The sequence below is a fragment of the Pezoporus flaviventris genome, unplaced genomic scaffold (genome assembly GCF_033815535.1).
Source record: "Pezoporus flaviventris isolate CSIRO_AGI_PZ_B2104156 unplaced genomic scaffold, CSIRO_AGI_Pfla_v1 ptg000037l, whole genome shotgun sequence".
Lineage (NCBI taxonomy): Eukaryota > Metazoa > Chordata > Aves > Psittaciformes > Psittacidae > Pezoporus > Pezoporus flaviventris.
In genome coordinates this window covers 18214019-18234200 of record NW_026892585.1, presented here as the reverse complement: position 1 = coordinate 18234200, position 20182 = coordinate 18214019, and the positions used below count along the sequence as shown (strand labels likewise).

The 20182-nt window shown below is 38.4% G+C and overlaps 1 protein-coding gene across 7 annotated transcripts in view; it reads left to right on the top strand.

Moving 5' to 3' along the window:
• TBC1D5 (TBC1 domain family member 5) overlaps positions 1 to 16936 on the top strand; it is a 319487-nt gene extending 302551 nt beyond the window's left edge. For all 7 annotated transcript variants that reach the window (XM_061464900.1, XM_061464904.1, XM_061464903.1 and 4 more), the window contains 3 exons: positions 8088 to 8167; positions 8924 to 9100; positions 13764 to 16936. In XM_061464900.1, the coding sequence (XP_061320884.1) occupies positions 8088 to 8167; positions 8924 to 9100; positions 13764 to 14054 (548 nt within the window). In that variant the 3' untranslated portion in view covers positions 14055 to 16936. The remainder of the gene's footprint in view (positions 1 to 8087; positions 8168 to 8923; positions 9101 to 13763) is intronic.
• The last annotated feature ends 3246 nt before the right edge of the window (positions 16937 to 20182 follow it).

Here is a 20182-nt window from a genome sequence, read left to right as displayed (position 1 = left end):
AAGCGTCTGCTAGATCAACCTGTGTCCTTAAAGAGAACTAGAAAGTCGGATCCGTAATTTGTGGATATAAATTGAAAGCTCCTGTTTTAAACTATGTATTGCTTCCTAATAAAGAGTAGTGTTTAGTTCTTATGCTTTAGATTTTCTTCCAGGCTAGCATATCTGTAGGAAACGTACAATTTACCTAAGCAGCAGCCACAATAATTATGCCAGTAACATGTATTGGATGTACATGTTATCTCCTGTGTCAGTATCAGTTTTCTTCATTGATGTTCAGTTCACCTCAGAAGAAACAACTGTCCAAGGTTGGATAGATACCCAACTATCGTGGGTACTCCATAGATTTTAATCTGAAATAAGTTGCAGCATCTTTTTTTTCTGAACGGTAGCAGAATTTCACCAGAGTCATAGCACAGGAAACTGAATGTTATGGTTATTAACCAGGTAGATATTTAAATAATTTAATATTGATGTACCTGATCCAAAATGCAGAAGTTGTCTGAGGAGTTAATGTACATTCTTTGACCCTCAGTCTTTCAAGAATAAAATATGCAACCATAGCCTTTTATAATACAGTCTATACAGTGGAAGAGAGCATAAAATGCAACAGGATATACTTCATTTAACATATATAAATAACAAGGTGCATAATGTTTAAAATCACGTGAGTTTCTCCACACAGGTCAAATACTCAAGCTAACTGGAATAAAATAATTTGTATGCCTAATTGTTTCCAAAAGTCCTGAACATAAGCAATTAGGTTGACAGAACAGTAGAAACTAGTAACTGTAACAGTATTTTTCATACAGACAAGGAAAACTAAACAGTGGTCAATTAAAGGATAATACATGGTGGTACATTCAGAAGTATTTATTAACACAGGTTGAGATAGCATCATAATTCTAGACTGGATAAAATGATCTGATAGAAAACTTTAAAAACAGGTTTCACAGTTTGTTGTCATTTATTCTGTATACGGCATGCATCATAGAAAATCCCTTAAGAATGTTTTGAATGGCATTTCAGACATTTACGAATGTTTGCTTTCAAAATGCTCAATCTGTCAAGGCTTTTATGTCATATTTACTGCAGTGGTATTTGAGTAAATAATTCTGCTTGTAAAATCAGAAACACTTGGAATGAATTCAGCCATACAAGGAGAAAACCTCATATTTTCAAAATCCCTACATGATATACAGTAACTGTCTTTTACACAACTATAGCAATTTTAAGGTGTAATGTCTGCAACCTATTCCAATATGAAGCATAGAATTACAGAATCATTCAGGTTGGAAAGGACCTTTAAGTCCAAGGGTAAACCTAGCATTGCCAAGTCCACCACTAAACCATGCCCTTAAGTACCACATCTACACGTCTTTTAAATAGCTCCAAGGATGGTGACTCAACCAGTTCCCTGGGCAGCCTGATCCAGTGCTTGGGAACCCTTTGGGTGCAGGCATCTTTTCTGATATCTGATGTAAACCTCCCCTGATACAAGCTGAAGGCCATTTCCTCTTGTCCTATGGTCTGTTACTTGGGAGAAGAGATCAACACCCACCAGAATCATTTAGATCACAAGGAAGTGAAAATTTATAGTTTCCCCTTAGGAAAAGTTTCAATTTCTTATGGCTATTAAGTTTGTCACTTCTGCAGAATAAATTTGTTTTTGCTTGTCACTTCACACCAGAGTAATTTTTCTTTTTCTAATGAATGTAAAAAACAACAGGAAGAGAGCAATTCTGGAAGAGGAAAGAGGAGGAAAAAACTTGCTTTGAACTGTAAGAAAAATATCTTGCTTGGAAGTTCTCAGAGGCTGGTGGTGTTCTCAGTCATGGGTAAAGACCTCTAGTGAGCAGAATGGAGACGGGGGAATATGGAGCACATAAACCAATAGCTACTGCACAGATGTCATTTGTATTAACAGTGATCAGTACTGTACATTCGTGTAAGGAGTGTGGGGTGATACAGTCTATCATCACCATGAGGGCCAAAATTACCCCAAAAAAATTAGCCCTCATAGGAAGGTCAAACTCTGTCACCTACCACTATGGGAGGCCCAATGCCTATGTTCTTTTATATTCTCTTTGAAAGCACAGGACATCTGGGAATACACTCTTGTCTTGGTACTGCCATGGACATAAGGTATGTATTAAACGTACTTTGGTTGTCATGTGCAAATTAGAGTTGATAGTTAATCATTATCTTGCCTTTCAGCAAGGGATGGACAAAACAGTTTCATGACCCTACCAACTTCATTTTCTGTACATCAGTGATTCTGTGCATTGCCATGAGTTGATGGTTGGTGACTTTTTACCACATATTTCTCTGATGTCACAAGCATTACCACACATTAAATATTGATAAAGTGCCATGGCTCCACAGGAGACATGAATCAGAAGTCAGTACTATATAAATACATAATTTATATTAAAAAATATTTAAAGAATGTGATACTTCACAAAGAATTTAATACTTGAGATTAAGATCTTTAAATTTTTTAACACTCAGATGTTGCTGAGTGATGCATTTAATTGTTAATTGTTTAATGCATAATTGTTAGAGTTGACATTCACAATGAGATAGATAATAGAAAGTTTGGCTACTTAGTGATGTTGCCTTCATGAACACTGAGATCACAGACTGCATTGTTTGAGAAGGAAATTTAACTCCTTGTATTTGTATTTTTAATGCTAGCAAGGAAATGCAGTATTTGAAACATCCTGAGCTGCATTATTAATATCACTACAGTGCTGTCTTCCTAGAAAGACCGCAAACCACTGTTAATTTCTAGATTTTCTGTGCAATTCTAAGGAGAGAGCACATTTTCCTGCTCAGTCAGATCAAGTTCAGGTAGGAACCAAGTATTTGTTGTGAAAAGAAAGAAAAATTGATTTTCAGAAGCTAAATTCCCAGTCCATCTTTCCAGCTCTCTAATGTTGGTGAAAAAGCAGCCTTGCTGTCTGTGCAGAAGATGTTGGAATCATTTTCTGTAAACCGTGATTGCGTAAACATGATCATACAGAAGGACTGGAATATGAAACCGGAGAGTTGACTTTGATTTGACATCTCTGAGAACCTTGGAAGTGTTTTGCTTTCCTTCTTTTGAAAAACAAAGAGGTGAAGTAATACACTCAGTTCTACCTTGCTTACTTACTGCTGCCTACATTGGTAATGAGAAAGCACTTTTGCATTCTGAGCTTGAGCTGTCTTCTCAGTAGTGGAAAGCAAGGGTGAAAAAAGTCAGCATGATTCTGGCACTGTTGATTGTTCACAAGTCATTGATCTGGAACTAGTAGTAGAAAGGCAGCATTCATAATAAAGCTTGCAGCTATTTCAGGTTAGCTTCTCTCAGCAGAAATCATCTTCCTGGAAAGGCCCCACAGAGACTGGCTTAAAATAGATACCATTAGGAAAGAGATGCACTGCAAAAAGGCAGTGGTACTGAGGAAAACAGCCTAAGGAGCTTAAAGTTATTCCTGGATTCAGTTTCCTCCACCTCCACTATCACTACCTGCTGTCATGTCAGGATAATGTTAGGTCCATGTTGTGCCTTCATCCTTCTGGGCCATAGCTCTTCCTATCTCCTGCTTCTCTGGTGGAAGGGAAAAGGTACAGGTCTGTCTTCTAGATGGACAGACGTGAAGGGATCGCTACTTGACACGTTGTTTTTTCTGTGTTTTGTAGAAGAGAAGAACAAGAATGCAATCATTTGCATGTTACTCTCCGTAGTTACAAATGGCTTTAAAATATGTAGAGGCAGCTGATCATAGTCTCTCTGAGGAAGTAGTTATTGATTTACTGATCTAATATCTATAAAACTTAAATGAATCTGCTCATTTGACAGTAAATACCCAAAATTAATTGTAATCAATTATATAAAATGCATCCCTTGGGCTGTGAGTCCTGTTTGAGGGCAGCATAATAGTAGGTAATGTTGCTGACTTCTGAAGAGAGCAACTGGGTTTACAGCTCCAGTATTTCTGAGGCTTAGTCAAGAATACAGTTAGGGTATGGCAGTTCATTTTGTGAAACTTAGAGGTCTGTTAGAACTATGTTGAAACAAATCCAGAATCATGTAATGGCTGTCTGGGATCTCCTACATCTCACAGCAGTGCTCCCACCACCAGATGACAGGTTGCAAAATTCACCTTTTATTTTCCTCTGGTAAGAACTCCACTGAAACAGAAATATTTTCTTTGTCTGCAGAAAGCATTTGGCAACTAAATGAAATGTTGACAAAAGAAAAAAGAAAAAGCAAAAAAGGTAGCCAGAAATATTTGACCTTAGTCTCATTCTTCTAAGTACCATAGGATTTTGTTAACTTTTGAATGACAACAGCTATCCCAACAAGATATATATAGCAGAGAATCCAACTGTATTCAGCTTTGAATAATCCAGAAATCATGTAATCAGTTTGTTTGATTAGTTGTATCAGTGTTTGTTTTACAGGTATGAAGGTGTTTTCAGTTCCTAATTGACATATGAGGTTTAAATAGGTATGAAAATAATAGTTAAAGCTGTGAGGTACTGATGAGCATCAGGCAATGAAAAAAAAGTCAATATCTAGCCAATTCATTTGTATAGATAAAGCACAGTAACATCTCCTGTGATATAAGAAAAATTAAATTATACATCTCAGCTTAATGTAAACGTCCTTCAGCTGAGCGATATCATATCAAATATGCTTCCTAGTACTCTTAAAAGTATTTATAAATACAAGGGTATCTTTTGACATTCAGAAAGGTAAAACAATAATCTTCTGACTGCACTTGAGAGCTTAGTTTCCCAGTTTACCTCAGCAACTGACTGCCCTGTGAGGTCCCCCAGCAGTGGGAAGAGGTTTGGATGAAAGTCCCTCAGGTGAGAACTGCTGAACCCTGACACAGCCATTCACAGGAGTGCAGCTGTGTAGCTATGTACCACGTCACTTGCCATCCCCCTTCTTCCCACCTCTGCTTCCAGTCCACATGGGTTGCTAAAGGTGGTCACAGCAGGCGGATGTTATCAAGGAGGCACTCGTGCAAGATCACATTGCCTGTATGCTTCTGTCTTCTGAGGATGTTTTTTAATTCATCTCTACTCATAAGCCAGGGAAAAAGGATGAGCACTGATAGATTTGGGTTCCCTACTTATCACTTATTTGATAGATAATAAGCTGCATTCAAAAGGGATAGGGTAGTAGATTATAGAAGCCATGTGTAGCTCAAGGGCACATTTAAGAAGAAAAAAGATCCATTGCCAGTTCCACAGGGAAACTTCTGTTTTATTGTACTAGAGAAAGACATCCCAATTTATGCCCTTATGTCACAACTGTTACTTACTGTGAGAAGGGAGGAGTGGCCAATTACAGTGATCTTCATCTTTGGGCATTTTTCTAGGTTAAGTGGAAGTGTGGTCTTTGAGTCCCAAATTGTGTCTTAGAGCAAGCTCCAAGTGGAAAATTTTCCAAAATACATTTCAATGTTTTTAACCGATTAAAAATAATATTAAGACATATGTCCTACTGTACTTTACTTTAAAGATACTGCAAATTGAAGGGAAAATGTTAAAAGTGCAACAGTTCAGTATTAGAAAATTTTGCTGTATTTCCAACCTTATCTAATCTTTTTCCTCTGAAACCAATTTTGAAATCTGTCATTAATCTTACTAAAGTAAATATGTGATGATACAAATATTTTCATCGGTTTTTACTGCTGGCAAACTGTTATAGTTCCAGTCCTAAGTTCTTAGAAGTTTCTGACTGTATTGCCTCTTCAAGCAGTTACAGCTGGTTTTTGTAGCACTGATAGATTCTTTTCCATTTTTCTTAAATACAGACTTATAAAACACCTCTAAGAAACAGAAATAATAGTAGATTATTTCCACATCATGTAGAATGCCTTTCAGCTTTTGTTCTAGTGCTCTTATTTGCCTGAGTTTTAGATTTCCCTCATTTAGCTTTGGCAGGTTGGAGTTCTGTTTTGAATTATTTTCTTGATCCATCTGCTTAGTCAGTATGCATACCTTAGTTATTTAATATATGGTTTTAATTTATGTGGGGATCAAACACTATAGAAATGGTTTTCTTTCTAATGCCAAGAAATGGAAAAGACAGTTGAATTCAGTGATTCAGGCTGTGATTAAGCATTGCTTTCCTGCCTGTGAAGACTTCAGATTTCTTATGTTTTGAGTTCTGAACATTTTAAAAGTAGAAAATCATGCATTGTTTGTTGAACAGTGGAAAATAGGATCTAAAGTATTATTTTATAAGTTAGTATTAATATATTTTATTTGCCAAATTGAGACAAGACCATCTAAATAAGATATAAAAAGGCAAGTAAAATGTTGGATTAATCATGCTTTCTCTCAATTCGTGATGCTATGTATTTGTGGAAAGATCTGGTTTTATATTATTTCTAGCCTTCAAATGCAGTGTCCTTCTGTTGTAAAATTATATTACACATTGTTTAACTGTACTAGGTGTGACTTCATTGCTGCAGGACACTGCCTCTGTAATATGGTAAATAACGAGCGCTGTATAATGTAAACATGGATCTTGTTCAGATAGGCTGTTTATGCAATGACAAGTTGTCCTATAATCTCCACTGTTGCTCTTGACCTTGTTCATACCACCTTTCATGGACTCTTGTCATCTACTGCCTTTCATGTCTCTAGCCTCTTTATTCCTTCTATTTTTCAGACTGCTTCTTTAGCAGTTCGTTTACTTCTTGGATCCTGTCTCCTCTTTGATCTTTCCATTCTTCATTTATATCCCATTACTGTTTTCTACCCCTAACTCAATTTCAAACTTAGGTGTTTATATGTGGGTTTAAAATTCACCTCTCTACTTTTAATCTCTCTCCTTGCCCAGTCTCCTAGATCTCATTCTTCCGCTATCTATCCTGTAAGCACAAAACTTACACCGAATTACTCAGTGCTTTTACTTGAAATATCATGTTGGCAGTGTCATCGTATCCGTCCTTGTCAGCATAATCTGGGACAATAGTTTTGGCTTTTCTTTCACTGGTTCAGGCCCTGAACATGTAGGATGGTTTTAAAAACAAACAAATGCAATGCAGGTGTGGATTAGTGATACAAAGCTCTAACTGTGAAGCACCTGGGATATAGATATTCATGAGCACCAAAGCACTGTTCCAAATAAGCATCACTGAAGGATTTGGGCTCAGCTCTGTATGTATGTACGAAGATGGGAGTGGCACAAAAGCAGATCCTGTCATTTTCAGTTGATAGATACTGACTCATTCTGTAAATCTGTCACTAGGAATCTCTGCTGTTTTCTTAAAGAGGAGGAAAGTAGGAAATAGGAGGCCTGACATAGTTTAGCGTCTGCAGAGCTATTGGAACTGTAGTTTCCCTGGGCTGGTTTGGACTGCGGCATTGCCTGACAGTTCCCTGATACAGGGAAGACCACCACAGGTCCAGCTCTCATGTGCTGGCCAGCCTCCATCCCTGACTCCTGCAAACACCATATACCATAGTATTGAAATGCATCCTTGGAGGACAGCTGTATAGGCTGGAGTCTTCTGAAGTGGCAGCACTGCACTGCTCTTTCTGTCAAATAAGTTTTGCTTACCCTTGGGTCTTTTACCTGAAAGAAGGGATTGGAAAGAGAATTAAACTTTTTATAGTTTTTAATAAAGAAGAAGAGTGTTCTAGCATCTGCAGGGTCAAGATGAAGATTGCCACACTCCTACCCTAAACCTTCCTGTGAGTTGCAGCAGACTCCTGTAAATGTTATTGAGTGCTTTCCAGAGCATTTGCAGGTTCAAAGACGTGCATAACTCTGATAGCCACAGAGGCTGATGTTTTCTTCTAAGGGCCAGTAGAGGCCTGATTCCATTGGTACACTGGGGCAGTGCAGTAGAAGTCCCACAGCAGCACAGCATTGCTGGAGACCTGCTGGCAGCAGTGCCGGGCTAGGGCTGACCTCACCTCCGCAGCTAATAAGGTTGCCAGCCTCTAGAGTGTCCATGACATTGTGTTTGCAGGGTTTTGTTTCGAGCAGAAGTCAGCAGTAAGTTGGGAGCACATTAGAGCTTATTTAGGGAATTTTCTCTCCATAACTTTTTTTTCTTTTGATGTTGCAGGAAATATTCAGGAAGTCATACTACAAGAACGCTTGGAAAAAGAAGATGAAATTCTGGTTTCCTTGGCTGGTTTGAAGCAGGTATAACTATTGCTTAGCTTAGCCCTCTTGAACCCTTCAGTGCTATTAAACTTTTTCTTTTATTTCTCCTTTTTTATTCTTTTAATATACTGCCATTTTGTCTTGCTATAGCTGTGTTACTAATACCAATGCATCGAGTATTCTGGTGTACTTTATCCAAAAAGGTAAAACTCAGCTATAAAGAGTTCAAATGACTTGCACTCTTGTTTGCTCCCTGAAAAGTTCTAGAGGCCTTGGACCAGAACTGAGGCAGTGCAACAGCACATTCTGGACTTCAGCCACACCGTCAACTTCTTAATGCAAAATGTACATGCAATAGTTATGCCTATTTCCCCATTATTTAAATGTGCCAACACCGGAATGTCGTTGAATTAAAAGAAAAGATACTATGTACATAAAATGAGAATGCTGCCAAGCATCTCTAGTTCTGATTATACTGCTCTCTTCTCCCTCAAAATACATTTTATGAGGAACAGTGTGACAAATCTTAAACATATAATGAGGTAGGGAATAATCTGAACAGTTTCATTCTCTTTAGATTTATTGGAAAGTTGCTTTCCAGACTCTGATACAACCACATTTCACTGATACTTGTTTCTTTAACCAATATAGATAGAAATATTGACTTGTTTCCTAGTTCTTCAAAGCAAATATTTTGGGGAAATGATGCATAAAAACATACTGCACAGAGCTTTAAAAACGTATAATTCCTCCAAATTTCTGAATTACATTCTTCCCTCTCTCATCCAACAACAGATCAAGGATATCCTGAAAGGTTCGTTGCGTTTCAACCAGAGTCAGTTGGAAGCTGAAGAAAATGAGCAAATCACCATAGCAGATGATCACTACTGTTCCAACAGTCAGAACAAGGGGACGAGTGATGCCCTAAAGGGGCCTGTTATGACAAAGCAACAGTTCATCTCAGAACAGCAGGTAAGATAAAAGCATCTCAAACAGGGCACTAGTGGAATTAGTCTTATCTTTTTTGGAGGCTTCCTTTAGCATATCCAGACTTTAATAGGGAACCTGGTACATATGGTTAAAAGTGTCCCTCTAGCTATTGTCCTACTCCCACCAAGTATTTTTATTGTAGTCATATGCTCCACACACAGATATTAAAGGTTTATTCAGTGTTTTGGGCAGGGAGGATTCGACTTTCAAATTGCTGGATCACAGAGTCACAGATTGATTTCCCACAAAAAGATGTAAAAACTGGAGTTAAATGTTCCCGTATCAGATGTTCTTATATGATTATTCTCGTTGTCCTTGTCCTCCAGAATCCATTATGTAAGAGTTGATTAACTGCATTGCAGTGTATTCATGACCAGTGCCGAAAAGAAAATAGCAAGGAGGTTGCTTTTACCTTCTACACCATTGTATTGACTTTCTCCTTGAATCAGTAAACAATGTTTTCACATACAAAGCACACAGTCATGGGAAAAGTTCACACACAGAAAGAAGTATTTTCTTTTCATGTTAAAAGGTCACTCCCTGTCTAAGACTCAGTCTTACTCAAATGTGATCTTAAAGACAAGTACGTTTGTATATGAACATTTCTGGGGTGGATTTAAGTCTGTTAGCCCGCTACTGATACTCACACTTGTAAGTCAGTGGTAGCACTTTGACCTCAGTTTTGAAGTGAGTCTGCAATCAGTTTACTTTCATTAAGTTTACTAAGGAACTAGGAGAAATAATTTTTTCATTTTCAAATAATTACACACAGTTCCCCTGAGTTAGAAGGCTCTATGTAAAAATTATATTTGAATTGTATTTCTCTATTAGAAGCAATACTGAGATTTTTTTTCACTTTAGTAATGGCAGGTTCAAAGAGCAAAGCTTTGCTAGGAAGTTTCCACTGCTTGTTTAGCTGTTGTCATTACAGTCACTACTTTCTCCCATAATAGAACCATAGGTTAAACTGATGTAGTGTATTGGAGTGTTCATATAGTGACCTCCTGTTTTTTGCCCTTTATCTCCTAGCATTTTACACAAATTACATTTTGCTTCCTTGCCAAAATGGCAACTAGTGGTTTTTTTAATGACTTTTACTTGGATTTATTCTAGAAAATGGAAGGTAGAATGCCATACAAAATGACAGCATGCTGTATGAGTGTGTGCAGACCCTACTCATGCTGGAGAAGCCCTTACTCAGATGCTGGTCTAAACCACATGTGACTGAGTGGAGGCACTGGGGGCTTTGCCCTTGAGTATTGAGAGTGGAGCAGGTGAAGCCTGGTTTGCGCAGGTTTGGTTTTTTTTCCAATGGAAGCATTGGGATGATATATAATGAGGTCAGGTCTTATCCCAGAGTGAGTTAGAGTATATACATCCAACCCCAGGAAGTCAGAGGTGTCTGTGAGTCCCCCAGTTTCAGAGGCTGCTATTAACACAACTACGAGCAACATGAGTAGACGCTGTTGAGCTCCTGCAGAACATTAACGTGGCTTTAGCACTGCATGGTCTACGTTTGAAGATTCCAATACATTGATATGGATTAGCCTTCTCTTATCTTCTGCAAGTTCCAATTATGATAATGAACAACAGCCCCTTTGACAGAAAAAAAGAGAAAGTATTAGGGTTAGAAATGACACTCCAGGAGGACTGTTAGTATCCAGAAAATCTGTGCTGTTTCTGAGCCCATTGTCTTTAACCACTGTGTCTAAAATCAAGTAAAAAGAGGAGAGCTTTGGATCCCTTTTAATAAACAGGAAAATAAAACTGCTGAATTTAGTGGGCTGTGACATTCAGCTGTTAATTGATGGGGTCAGTTGTTGGCGCAGACTTGGCCTCAGCTGAGACTTTTAGCTCTGCTGGAGAAAACGGGCTGCACTGATGCCCTGGGTCAAGCTAGGAGAATTTACTGAGAGCTGCAGGAGCATTAAAAACCAACCATTTCTAGACCATTTAATGCATTTATTGGTAAATAAATTGTACTGTATCTCAATTTTCTGTGACTTTGGTAATGCATGTAATTCTGTTTGATGTGACTTACAGAGACTTTTCTCTGGTGGAATTATGGGGATATTTTCTAGGACAGCTGAAAAGTTGCAGGTGTAGCTATTGTGTAATCGAGATTAAAATCTGGTCTTTCGTTCTTGGTTGTTATATAAGTATAAATTATTTGTCATCTTTTACTTTTTTAAAAAGTGCTTTTCCTCTTTTCTTGCCTCAGAATCCCTTTCTGGAAAGCAAGGATAAGGATACAGCCCTTCTTTAGAAGGCTGCAAAATTAAAAATGCAAAAACAAAGGGTAAAGGCTCAAAGAACTAGAACGGGTTTTTGAATGTTTGGCTTTGGAGCAGTGCAGAGTTGACAAACAGAAGGCTTCTGTTGCTAAATAATGAATGATAATTAACACATTATCTTGCCTTTATGTCTGTTCAAAGAAGGAGGCAAAATGAGCTGCTGTTCTTCTAAGCTTTCTTGAATTGTATCCTTACAGTTAGTTTTAACTCATTCACAGTATGAGGGCAATTGAAATAAGTCTGGTCCTAGTAGCTGATATTCATCAGGAAAAATGTTTGGAGAAGCCATATGGCAACGGGCGTAAGGTTGTTAACTTTCAAAGCTACTGGAAGTATAATTCTGTCATTTTTCATTTATTCAGTAGTGGCAGCAGATGGGAGAAAACATGGTTCACGTCAGCATGAGTTTCCTGAAAGAGAAACAGGCAGAAGAAGTAGGGAGGAGGTTACCCCTGGAAATATCAGTACCAAAATACCAGTGTATGCCAGGGATAGGTAAACATTTATGGGAGGTCCTTTTACAGCATTTTGGAGTCATTTTTTGTGCCTCAGTGCTTCTTTGATACTTATGTGAGCTATGGATCTCTTTAACTGAGCCAAATAGTGTGAATAGAATGAAAAGTAGTGTTGGAAAGCACAACTGTAATGGCAAGAAATTGAGATGAGTAGTTTTCTTTCCTTTCCCTTTTTTAAATGGCAAAGAAGTTCATTTTAAGTGCATTCTGAAAGCAGAATTTAGGAAATTAGGAAAAGAAAAACACCAATGCAAAGTGCTTATGATGTAGGGCCTTTGCTGGTGCACACTGCTAAAAGAATGATACCCAGTTATCATCCTTGGGGTACCAGCCAGGAAAATACCGAGCTTGCTGAGTGAGTGTGTCACTCCGTAACATCTGTGTCACCCTGTGCAAGATGGAGCCATCTCAGATGGCTGTGAGGTGTGAAATCACCTGATCTTGATGGCTTAGAATAATAAAGTGTATAATTTTGCAAAATGAGATTGTACTGCAATCCCCCAGAGCTTTTAAATAGAAGCATGGAAAGAAGCCAGGTGAATTATGCAACACTGGTTGTTTAAAGGAACGTATATTTCTGTTGTACAGGACTGGGGTGAGATGCGAAAGTACTGAAATTTTGAATATGGCATTTAGAGCTCCCAAAAAAGCTTCACCTGTCCCTGCCTTGTGGCCGCACTAGATTCCTACAATACTGTGCATCTACTAACATGTGAACCTCATGACGTTCAACAAGGGCAGGTGTAAGGTCTTGCTCCTGGGTCAGTGCAACCCCTGGTATCAGGCTGGGGCATGAAGGGATTGAGAGCAGCCCTGCCAAAGAGGACCTGGGGCTACTGGTGGGTGACAAACTGGACATTAGCCAGCAATGTGCACTCACAGCCCAGAAGGCCAATCATATTATGGTCTACATCCAAAGGAGCATGGCCAGCAGGTCGAGTGAGGTGATTCTGCCCCGCTCTCTGCTCTGGCGAGTCCCCACCTGAAGTACTGCATCCAGCTCTGGATCCCTCAGTTCGGGAAAGACATGGACCTATTGGAAAGGATTCAGAGGCCACAAAAATGCTCAGAGGGGTGAAGCACCTTTCCTATGAGGAAAGGCTGAGAAAGTTGGGGCTGTTCAGCCTGGAGAAAAGGCTCCAGGGAGACCTTATTGTGGCTTTTCAGTACTTAAAGGGGGCTTATAAGAAAGATGGGAGCAAACCTGTTAGGAGGTCCTGTTGTGATAGGACAAGGAGTAATGGTTATAAACTGAAAGACGGTGGATTTAGAGCTGGTACAAGGAAGAAATTTTATACAATGAGGATGGAACTTGTTGCCCAGATGTGGTAGATGCACCATCCCTGGAAACATTCGAGGCTAGGCTGGATGGGGTTCTAAGCAACCTGATCTAGTTGAAGGTGTCCCTGATTATTGCAGAGGGGTTGATCCCTTCCAAACCAGTAAACAATTCCTCAGAACTACTTCATGAATTACTACAGAAAACTAAGAGCAATGAGAGTACGATTACTGAAAATCCTCATGACTAATGTATGTGTTAAATGCCTAGCTTCTGTGATCATTCCGTGGATGCACTATGATGATGAAACATGTATGACCGCTATGCCCAGTAATGTATTATTAGTGTTATGTTTTATGCTTTTATAAATAAAAAATAAATTATTTCATCCAAAGCTAATACACACTTAATTTTTTTTCTTCTTGATTTGAGCATTGCTACTTATGAATAATGATTATACCTTTATCCTACTCCCATATCACTGACATGCATCATCAACCTCATTTAGTGGTAAAGTGGTACTAACTTGAATTCTTTTTTGTGCCATTGTCTCACAGACTACGAGTGATTCAAGCACTAGTGAAAGCAAGACTGCGGATGACTATATTATGGTTTCCAAAGAAGAGGAAGGAAGTAGAAGTACTGTCCCAGAGCCAGCGCAATCCCTTCAGGCACACAAGGAGGCAGTGATGAAGCCAGAAGCTCCTTCTCGTTCTTTGATATTCTCTGATCCACTGATGGGATCCATTTCAGCCTCCTCCAGCAACCTGAGCTCCAGCCCTGATGACAACAGTAGTAATAACAGCAAAGATTCTGATTTCGCTATTGTCAGCCCACTGGACATCTAAAGAAATGGGTTGGAAGAGTTTGCAAGATTAATTGTTACAAGTAAACCCAAATTCCTGTGATTGCATGGGCTGGATAATTCTTTGGATTAGAAGGACAGAAAATAGATAAAGGGAACACATTTCAGCTGCCAAAAGCCTAAATTTAAAAAAAAAAAAATAATGAATTTGCAACTTTTCAAAAAGAATAGACACCTTTTAATAACTGCCTTAAATAAAGATCCTGTAAATCCCTGTTCTAATATACAGTTATTCTTAGTTATATGTTTATCTTACTTAGAAGCTTTGTTACTATAGACCTGTTGCTTTCCCAAAACATAGAATAGTATGTGCTAGGTACCATAATGGATTAGAAAACGTGTAGAGACTTGGCATCAGACCTGAAGCAGCAAAGACAAGCTTAATTTAATATCATCCTTTTACAAAATATGCTTGACTGGATTTTCTGAGGAGGAAAAGGTACTGTTTCTTTAGAGACTGCTTAGAGAAGTGGGGAAAGTATATGAGGAAGATTAAAAGTATCACCCTTGCAGTAAGCTTGTTCTCAGTTGAGGAATCCTAGTTTCTTCATTTTCATCTGGCAGTAGCCTGAGGTGTGTTCGAAGCAGAGGTTTGTGTAGTTGTTCCTCAGCGCTGTCTTACAGGAGAGAGAATGTGTGACAAATTCCCTGAGAACAGGGACCTATACAACATATTTTTTCCATTTGCCTACTTTTTTTCCCCTTGTGAGGTCACGGTTCACCTCATTCCTTCTTTGTATCTGTCTCCTTTTACTCCCCCTGGCATGAATTATTTTTTATTTTACTGAGACTACCATGGTTAAAACAGTAGGTGCAAGGGAAATTACAATATCATGGAGTGTAGACCTCAGCCAGCTGAGCTACAGTAGCTTGAGTATGGTAACTTACCAGGGAAGGGTGCAAAGTGAAATGAAATGTTCACAGTTAAAAGCACTTTATATCTCATTGCTAGTATCTTCTGTAGACTCTGTTTACATATATTCCTATACGATTCCCGCATTTCAAGAAAAGCATAATGGTGCAGCAGTGTTAACCAACAGAAAGTTTCTAAATAACCCTAGAACTTGTTCTTCTACAAAAAAAGTGTATTTCTTTCCCATCAAGTACATAGTACATCTAATAACAGTTTTTTTCAAGCTGATGGGAGGGTTCCCTTTAAACTCTGTTGGAATTCATAAAAAGAAAGCATGGTAAGCAAACACCTCCTCTTGTAAGACCTAGACAGAGCTAGCTTGACAAAGGAATGCTAGAGTCATTCGATAACAGCATCAAAAGAAGTTGTGTTATTTACTTTTCAGATACATTATACCATGCAACAACTTCATAATTGCATGGTAAAGCTTGTGTTTGTATGGAGTTAAGAAATGGTAGTTATTTGCTGCTTAGTCTGTAATTGTAAACCAAGTTAAGTACTGTATCCCAAAGATGAGGTGACATGTAGTTTGCTGGTCTTAGATTTCACAAGGTTTGTGTCAGTGGCTGAATTGAAGAGATAATTGTAATGTAAGTACATGGTAGCTGCCATATTCTTACACCTTCAAAAAATGCTGTGTGGTCCTTCTGAGATTATTTGTGCCTTGTTATATGACAAAATACTAGAATGTTATGAGCAGGCATAGCACGATACCTCTCTGCAACAGTGATACGAACAGTCAGATGACTGTTTAGATGAAAGATCTTAAATGCTAACATTTCAGAGAGGAGTTTATTTTGGTTTAATTTTAAGCTTCATTGAAAGTCACTTTGGAATTTGGCATGCATGCCTGTCTTCAGGTTTATTTTATTTCCCTGAGTTTGCATGAATGCCAGGGGATTAGGTGGGCTGTTGATTTATTTAGGTCTTTCAAGATTTTCTAGCCTTAACCCATTCAGCAAGGCTTGTGCCACACCACCAACAAAGGGGAATCTGTTCAAGAAGTACCTATGGAAAGAGGAAGAATTTTCTGGGGACAGAAAGAAAAGTTCTATATTCTGTGACACATAAACATTCAAGGGTTCCAATACTTTGGCAGGGGGAATATTTTTACTTCTTTTTTATTTTTTTAAGCATCAATCTTTTGATTTTTGTTCTGGTTGTTTGTTTCAGGGATCACATTGCTATTTTCTTGAACAGTCTCATTGCCAATGGAAGAGTATGATTTGTACAGTTCTTTTATTTTTGTAAGTTAGTTGTATCTTTAATATTGCATATTTTAAAGCAGTCCTAAAAGTTTGTAAAGATTTTGTGAGTTTCTGAGAAGTTTTCACTAATCAGTGAATACCGATGAGCTGAATGCCTGTCATGCCATGGGATATGATAAAAATCTTTATAAGCAGAGACATAATTATACAAACAAGATGAGAGCAATTTCCAGTAAATCAATTTATCTGCTTTGGTTATACCATGTCATTCCACATCTCAAATATATCTGATACTTGATCACAGTGCAGGGGTACTTAGAATTTTGTACATTCATTGAGTTTGAAACTTCTCAGTTAGACAAAATGTCAAGTCATAACCCTGTCTTGTGTTATGTTAAAAATTCCAAGAAAGAAATTGTCATCTAAAATACAAGATCAGTCTTTTTCTCTGAAGACGACCTACTCATAACATTAATGGATAACAATAAGCAGATAGAAAAATTATATTCATTGCAATTTACTGATGAAAACTAATATGGGATTAAGATATGTATCTGAGATTGTTGTAATGTATCTTGCATCTGTAATATATGACTGTTTAAAGTCTCTTGCATGTCATGTCATTTGTATGTACTGCGGAAAGGCAGTATCATCTTTTCACTGGGTATTCATTTAGTCGTGGAACTTTGTATCTTTAGTCTGGAAGAACATCTAGTCTGCTTTATTAAAGAAAGAATTAACAAATTTTCTGTGCTTGTGCTGTTTTCTCAATAGGAGGGAAAGCTTTTTGACTGGAAGACTGGGAGTGTGAATATCGAGAACAAGAGTAGTTAAAAACTTTAAAATTATCCCATTATCTCCATAAACACAAATATTGTCAATATTTCAATCAGATTTTATACATATGATCCAGAAAATAAAACTGCCTGTCATTTATGTCAGCCAAACAGCAAAAACCATTTCTTATTTTACCCTATTTATTGTATCTGAAAATAGCAGACCAGAATTTAACAAGGTATAACTTTTCTGCAGTTTCATGAAACTTGGTATAGTTACATCACTGTGTGTCAGTCACAGTACCAGTATCTGTGCAGTTCACTTTTCTGAATCTCAATACTTTATTTCATACTCTTAACTGTTTCCTGTGATTCTCCAGTATGTTCTTATTAGATGGCACTGAGGCAGCTTTTTGAAAGATTAAATTTCAGATTGAAGGTGTACTTGTGCCCGACAGTCACAATGTCATCTTTCAAATACAGGCATAGCAGTCCTGACATGAGCTCATTTCTGAGGGTGTCAGCCCTTAGATAATACTTTCGATTCTGTGCTGCACATACTGGTCTTGAGTGAGTATCTGTAATGGTTTATTAGATTTGAAAAGGTACAATTTCATAAAATAAACTGCATTTGGCTACAGTATAGTAATGACGCTGTCTTATAATCTCTGCTGTTCTTTTAAAAGTGATTATATACAGTCTCTGCATTAGTGTTTCCTGTGTCACCAAATCTGCTAGACTCCCACTTTAGTAGCTAGCTAAATTTAGAGATGAAAGAGCATGAAAGGAGGTCATCAGAGAAACAGCAACTTGAAGCGCACGCATAGGCAACTTGTTTGCCTGCTGCTTGAAATATATTTAACTGCTAAAATGAGGGGAGCTTTTAGATATGTGGGAGGACCCTGCAAGGGCAAAGTGCATAAACCCAGAAAGAATGAGCTGGAGGAGATGAAGCATGAGACTCTAAAACTGTAGGGCAGGAACCATCCATTTCTCTGATTTTGTACAGACCTTCTAGCATAGATTGCTATCATAGAATTATAGAATGATTAGGGTTGGTCCTTAGGATCATCTAGTTCCAACCCCCCTGCCATGGGCAGGGACACCTCACACTAAACCATGTCATCCAAGGCTCTGTCCAACCCGGCCTTGAACACTGCCAGGGATGGAGCACTTACCACTTCTCTGGGCAACCTGTTCCAGTGCCTCACCACCCTCACAGATCACATCATCACAGATGCTGTCGAAATTAGGATGGTAAGAGTAATACTATTTCACCAGGTTTTACTCTTTCCAACAGTGAGCTAGATGTAATCCATTGATAATAACCTAGCTGATGGCAGTAGCATTGTGTCAGCAGAATTTGTTCCCACACTGCTGAAATAAGTGCAACTGAAGAGCAGTGGCTTAAACAAGTAAGATAAAAACAAACAAAAAAATCCATACCAAAACCAGGATAACAATATTGCCAAATATAAAAAGCTGTATTTCTCTCGAGACATACAGTAAGTTTAAGAAGTGTTTTCTAAAATGTGCTTCAGGTGGCACTTGTGTACCTTTTTTGGTTTGAGCAAACCTATCATTGGTTCTAACTTGCAAAACTCTAGCTGAAGCCGAGGTGCAGGAAGCATTAAAATATATCAGCTGCAGAGGAAGACACTGCGGTTCCATTTTCTGTGAATGGTAAGAATTTGATCATTCAAATCACACTATTTAACACTTTCGCTGTCTTTCATGGTGACAGCATGAAAAACCCTGTAAGCATTTACAGAGACTTGATGGGAACTCTGCTGCTTCAGTCGTCACGTGCAGTCACAGAGCTTTAGGCTGAGAAAGTTTTCACAGCTTTGCCTTTCACTGTGTGCTTCGGGGACCGTGGCGAGATTAGGTTTGCCTGAATTTTTAACTAGTACAAAGAAGAATTCAAAGATCCTCTAAATTATCATGTCAGCATTTGAGACCTTTTGGAATGTAAATGGCTACACGGTTTTGAGATAGAAGAACGGTTGTCACAATATCTTGATTTCCCACCTGCTGTGATAATTAAATCCAGTGGATGTGGAATGTAGTAGCTTTCTCAGATCAGCATTAAATTCCCCTTTAAAATAATATCGAGCAAACATCTATAAAAAGGTTGTCATATAGCTTGCTGGATAATGCATACTTTTGTGCAGTACTCAGGAACATCCATCTTTTTGTGCATAAGTGGGGAAACTTGCAACAGCCTGTAACACATTGCAGAAAATGTTCGTGAATATGAGCCTGTTCTTAGAAACATTCTTAAAGCTTCAAGTATTAAAATACATCAGGATGTTAAAAAAATATCCTTAAATACATAGAAAGCTTCTTTAGGCTTGAAAAAAATCATCAGGTCTCAATAAAATTTCACCTTCTTTAGAAATGTTTGATTTCCTTATCTAATCACGTTATTGCTTGTTGCACCATGCAGACTTCCATTTACCACTGGCACTGCTGTCTGGATGGCTGCAGTACTTGCACCCATAGTCAATGTAATACCCATTGCACCAGCTGTCTGGGGGTTGAACAGCAGTAGGGTGGGTTTTCTGCTGAGTGGATAGAATGTTACTTTCTCCAGTTACTGCCTTCCTTATTAATTACTGCCTTGCAGTCCCTACCTGTGCTTTATCACGTGTGTCTTTCCATATTGATCTTTCATTGTAAAGGTGTGCAAGTCTTCTGCCATCACATGTGCATTGCATGTGCAGCAATGAACCACCAGCCTCCAGGTGACACCACAGTGCATCTTACAAGGGCACCTAAAGGTAGGAGTTTGGGACCCCAATGAACTCCTTGCATTTCAGAATTGTACTTCAGACCAATAACTTTCAAAGTCTGGAGAAAATTAACTGTGGTATTTGAGCAATGACTTACATGTTTGCTAAGTTGTGAAGAAGTTGCACTGGGGGAACTCCCCAACAAACACTCCTTCCAAACCCACTTGGTGCTCATTTCCCACAGTTAACCCCATCTGGCAGTTTTGTGTTGCCGGACGTAACTCATAAAAGCCTCAGCTGTTTAATCTTCTTGAATCAATGAGTTCTCAGTCACTGTGATCAAAGTTAGCTGCTCATCATCTGAGGACTCCAGTACCCTATGCCTGCAGCCTGGCCACCAGCCCAACCTGTGTGCTCCTTCTTCTCGTGAAATCTTATGAAAAATCTCATAATGGTGGTACCCGTATTCAGTCCTCATA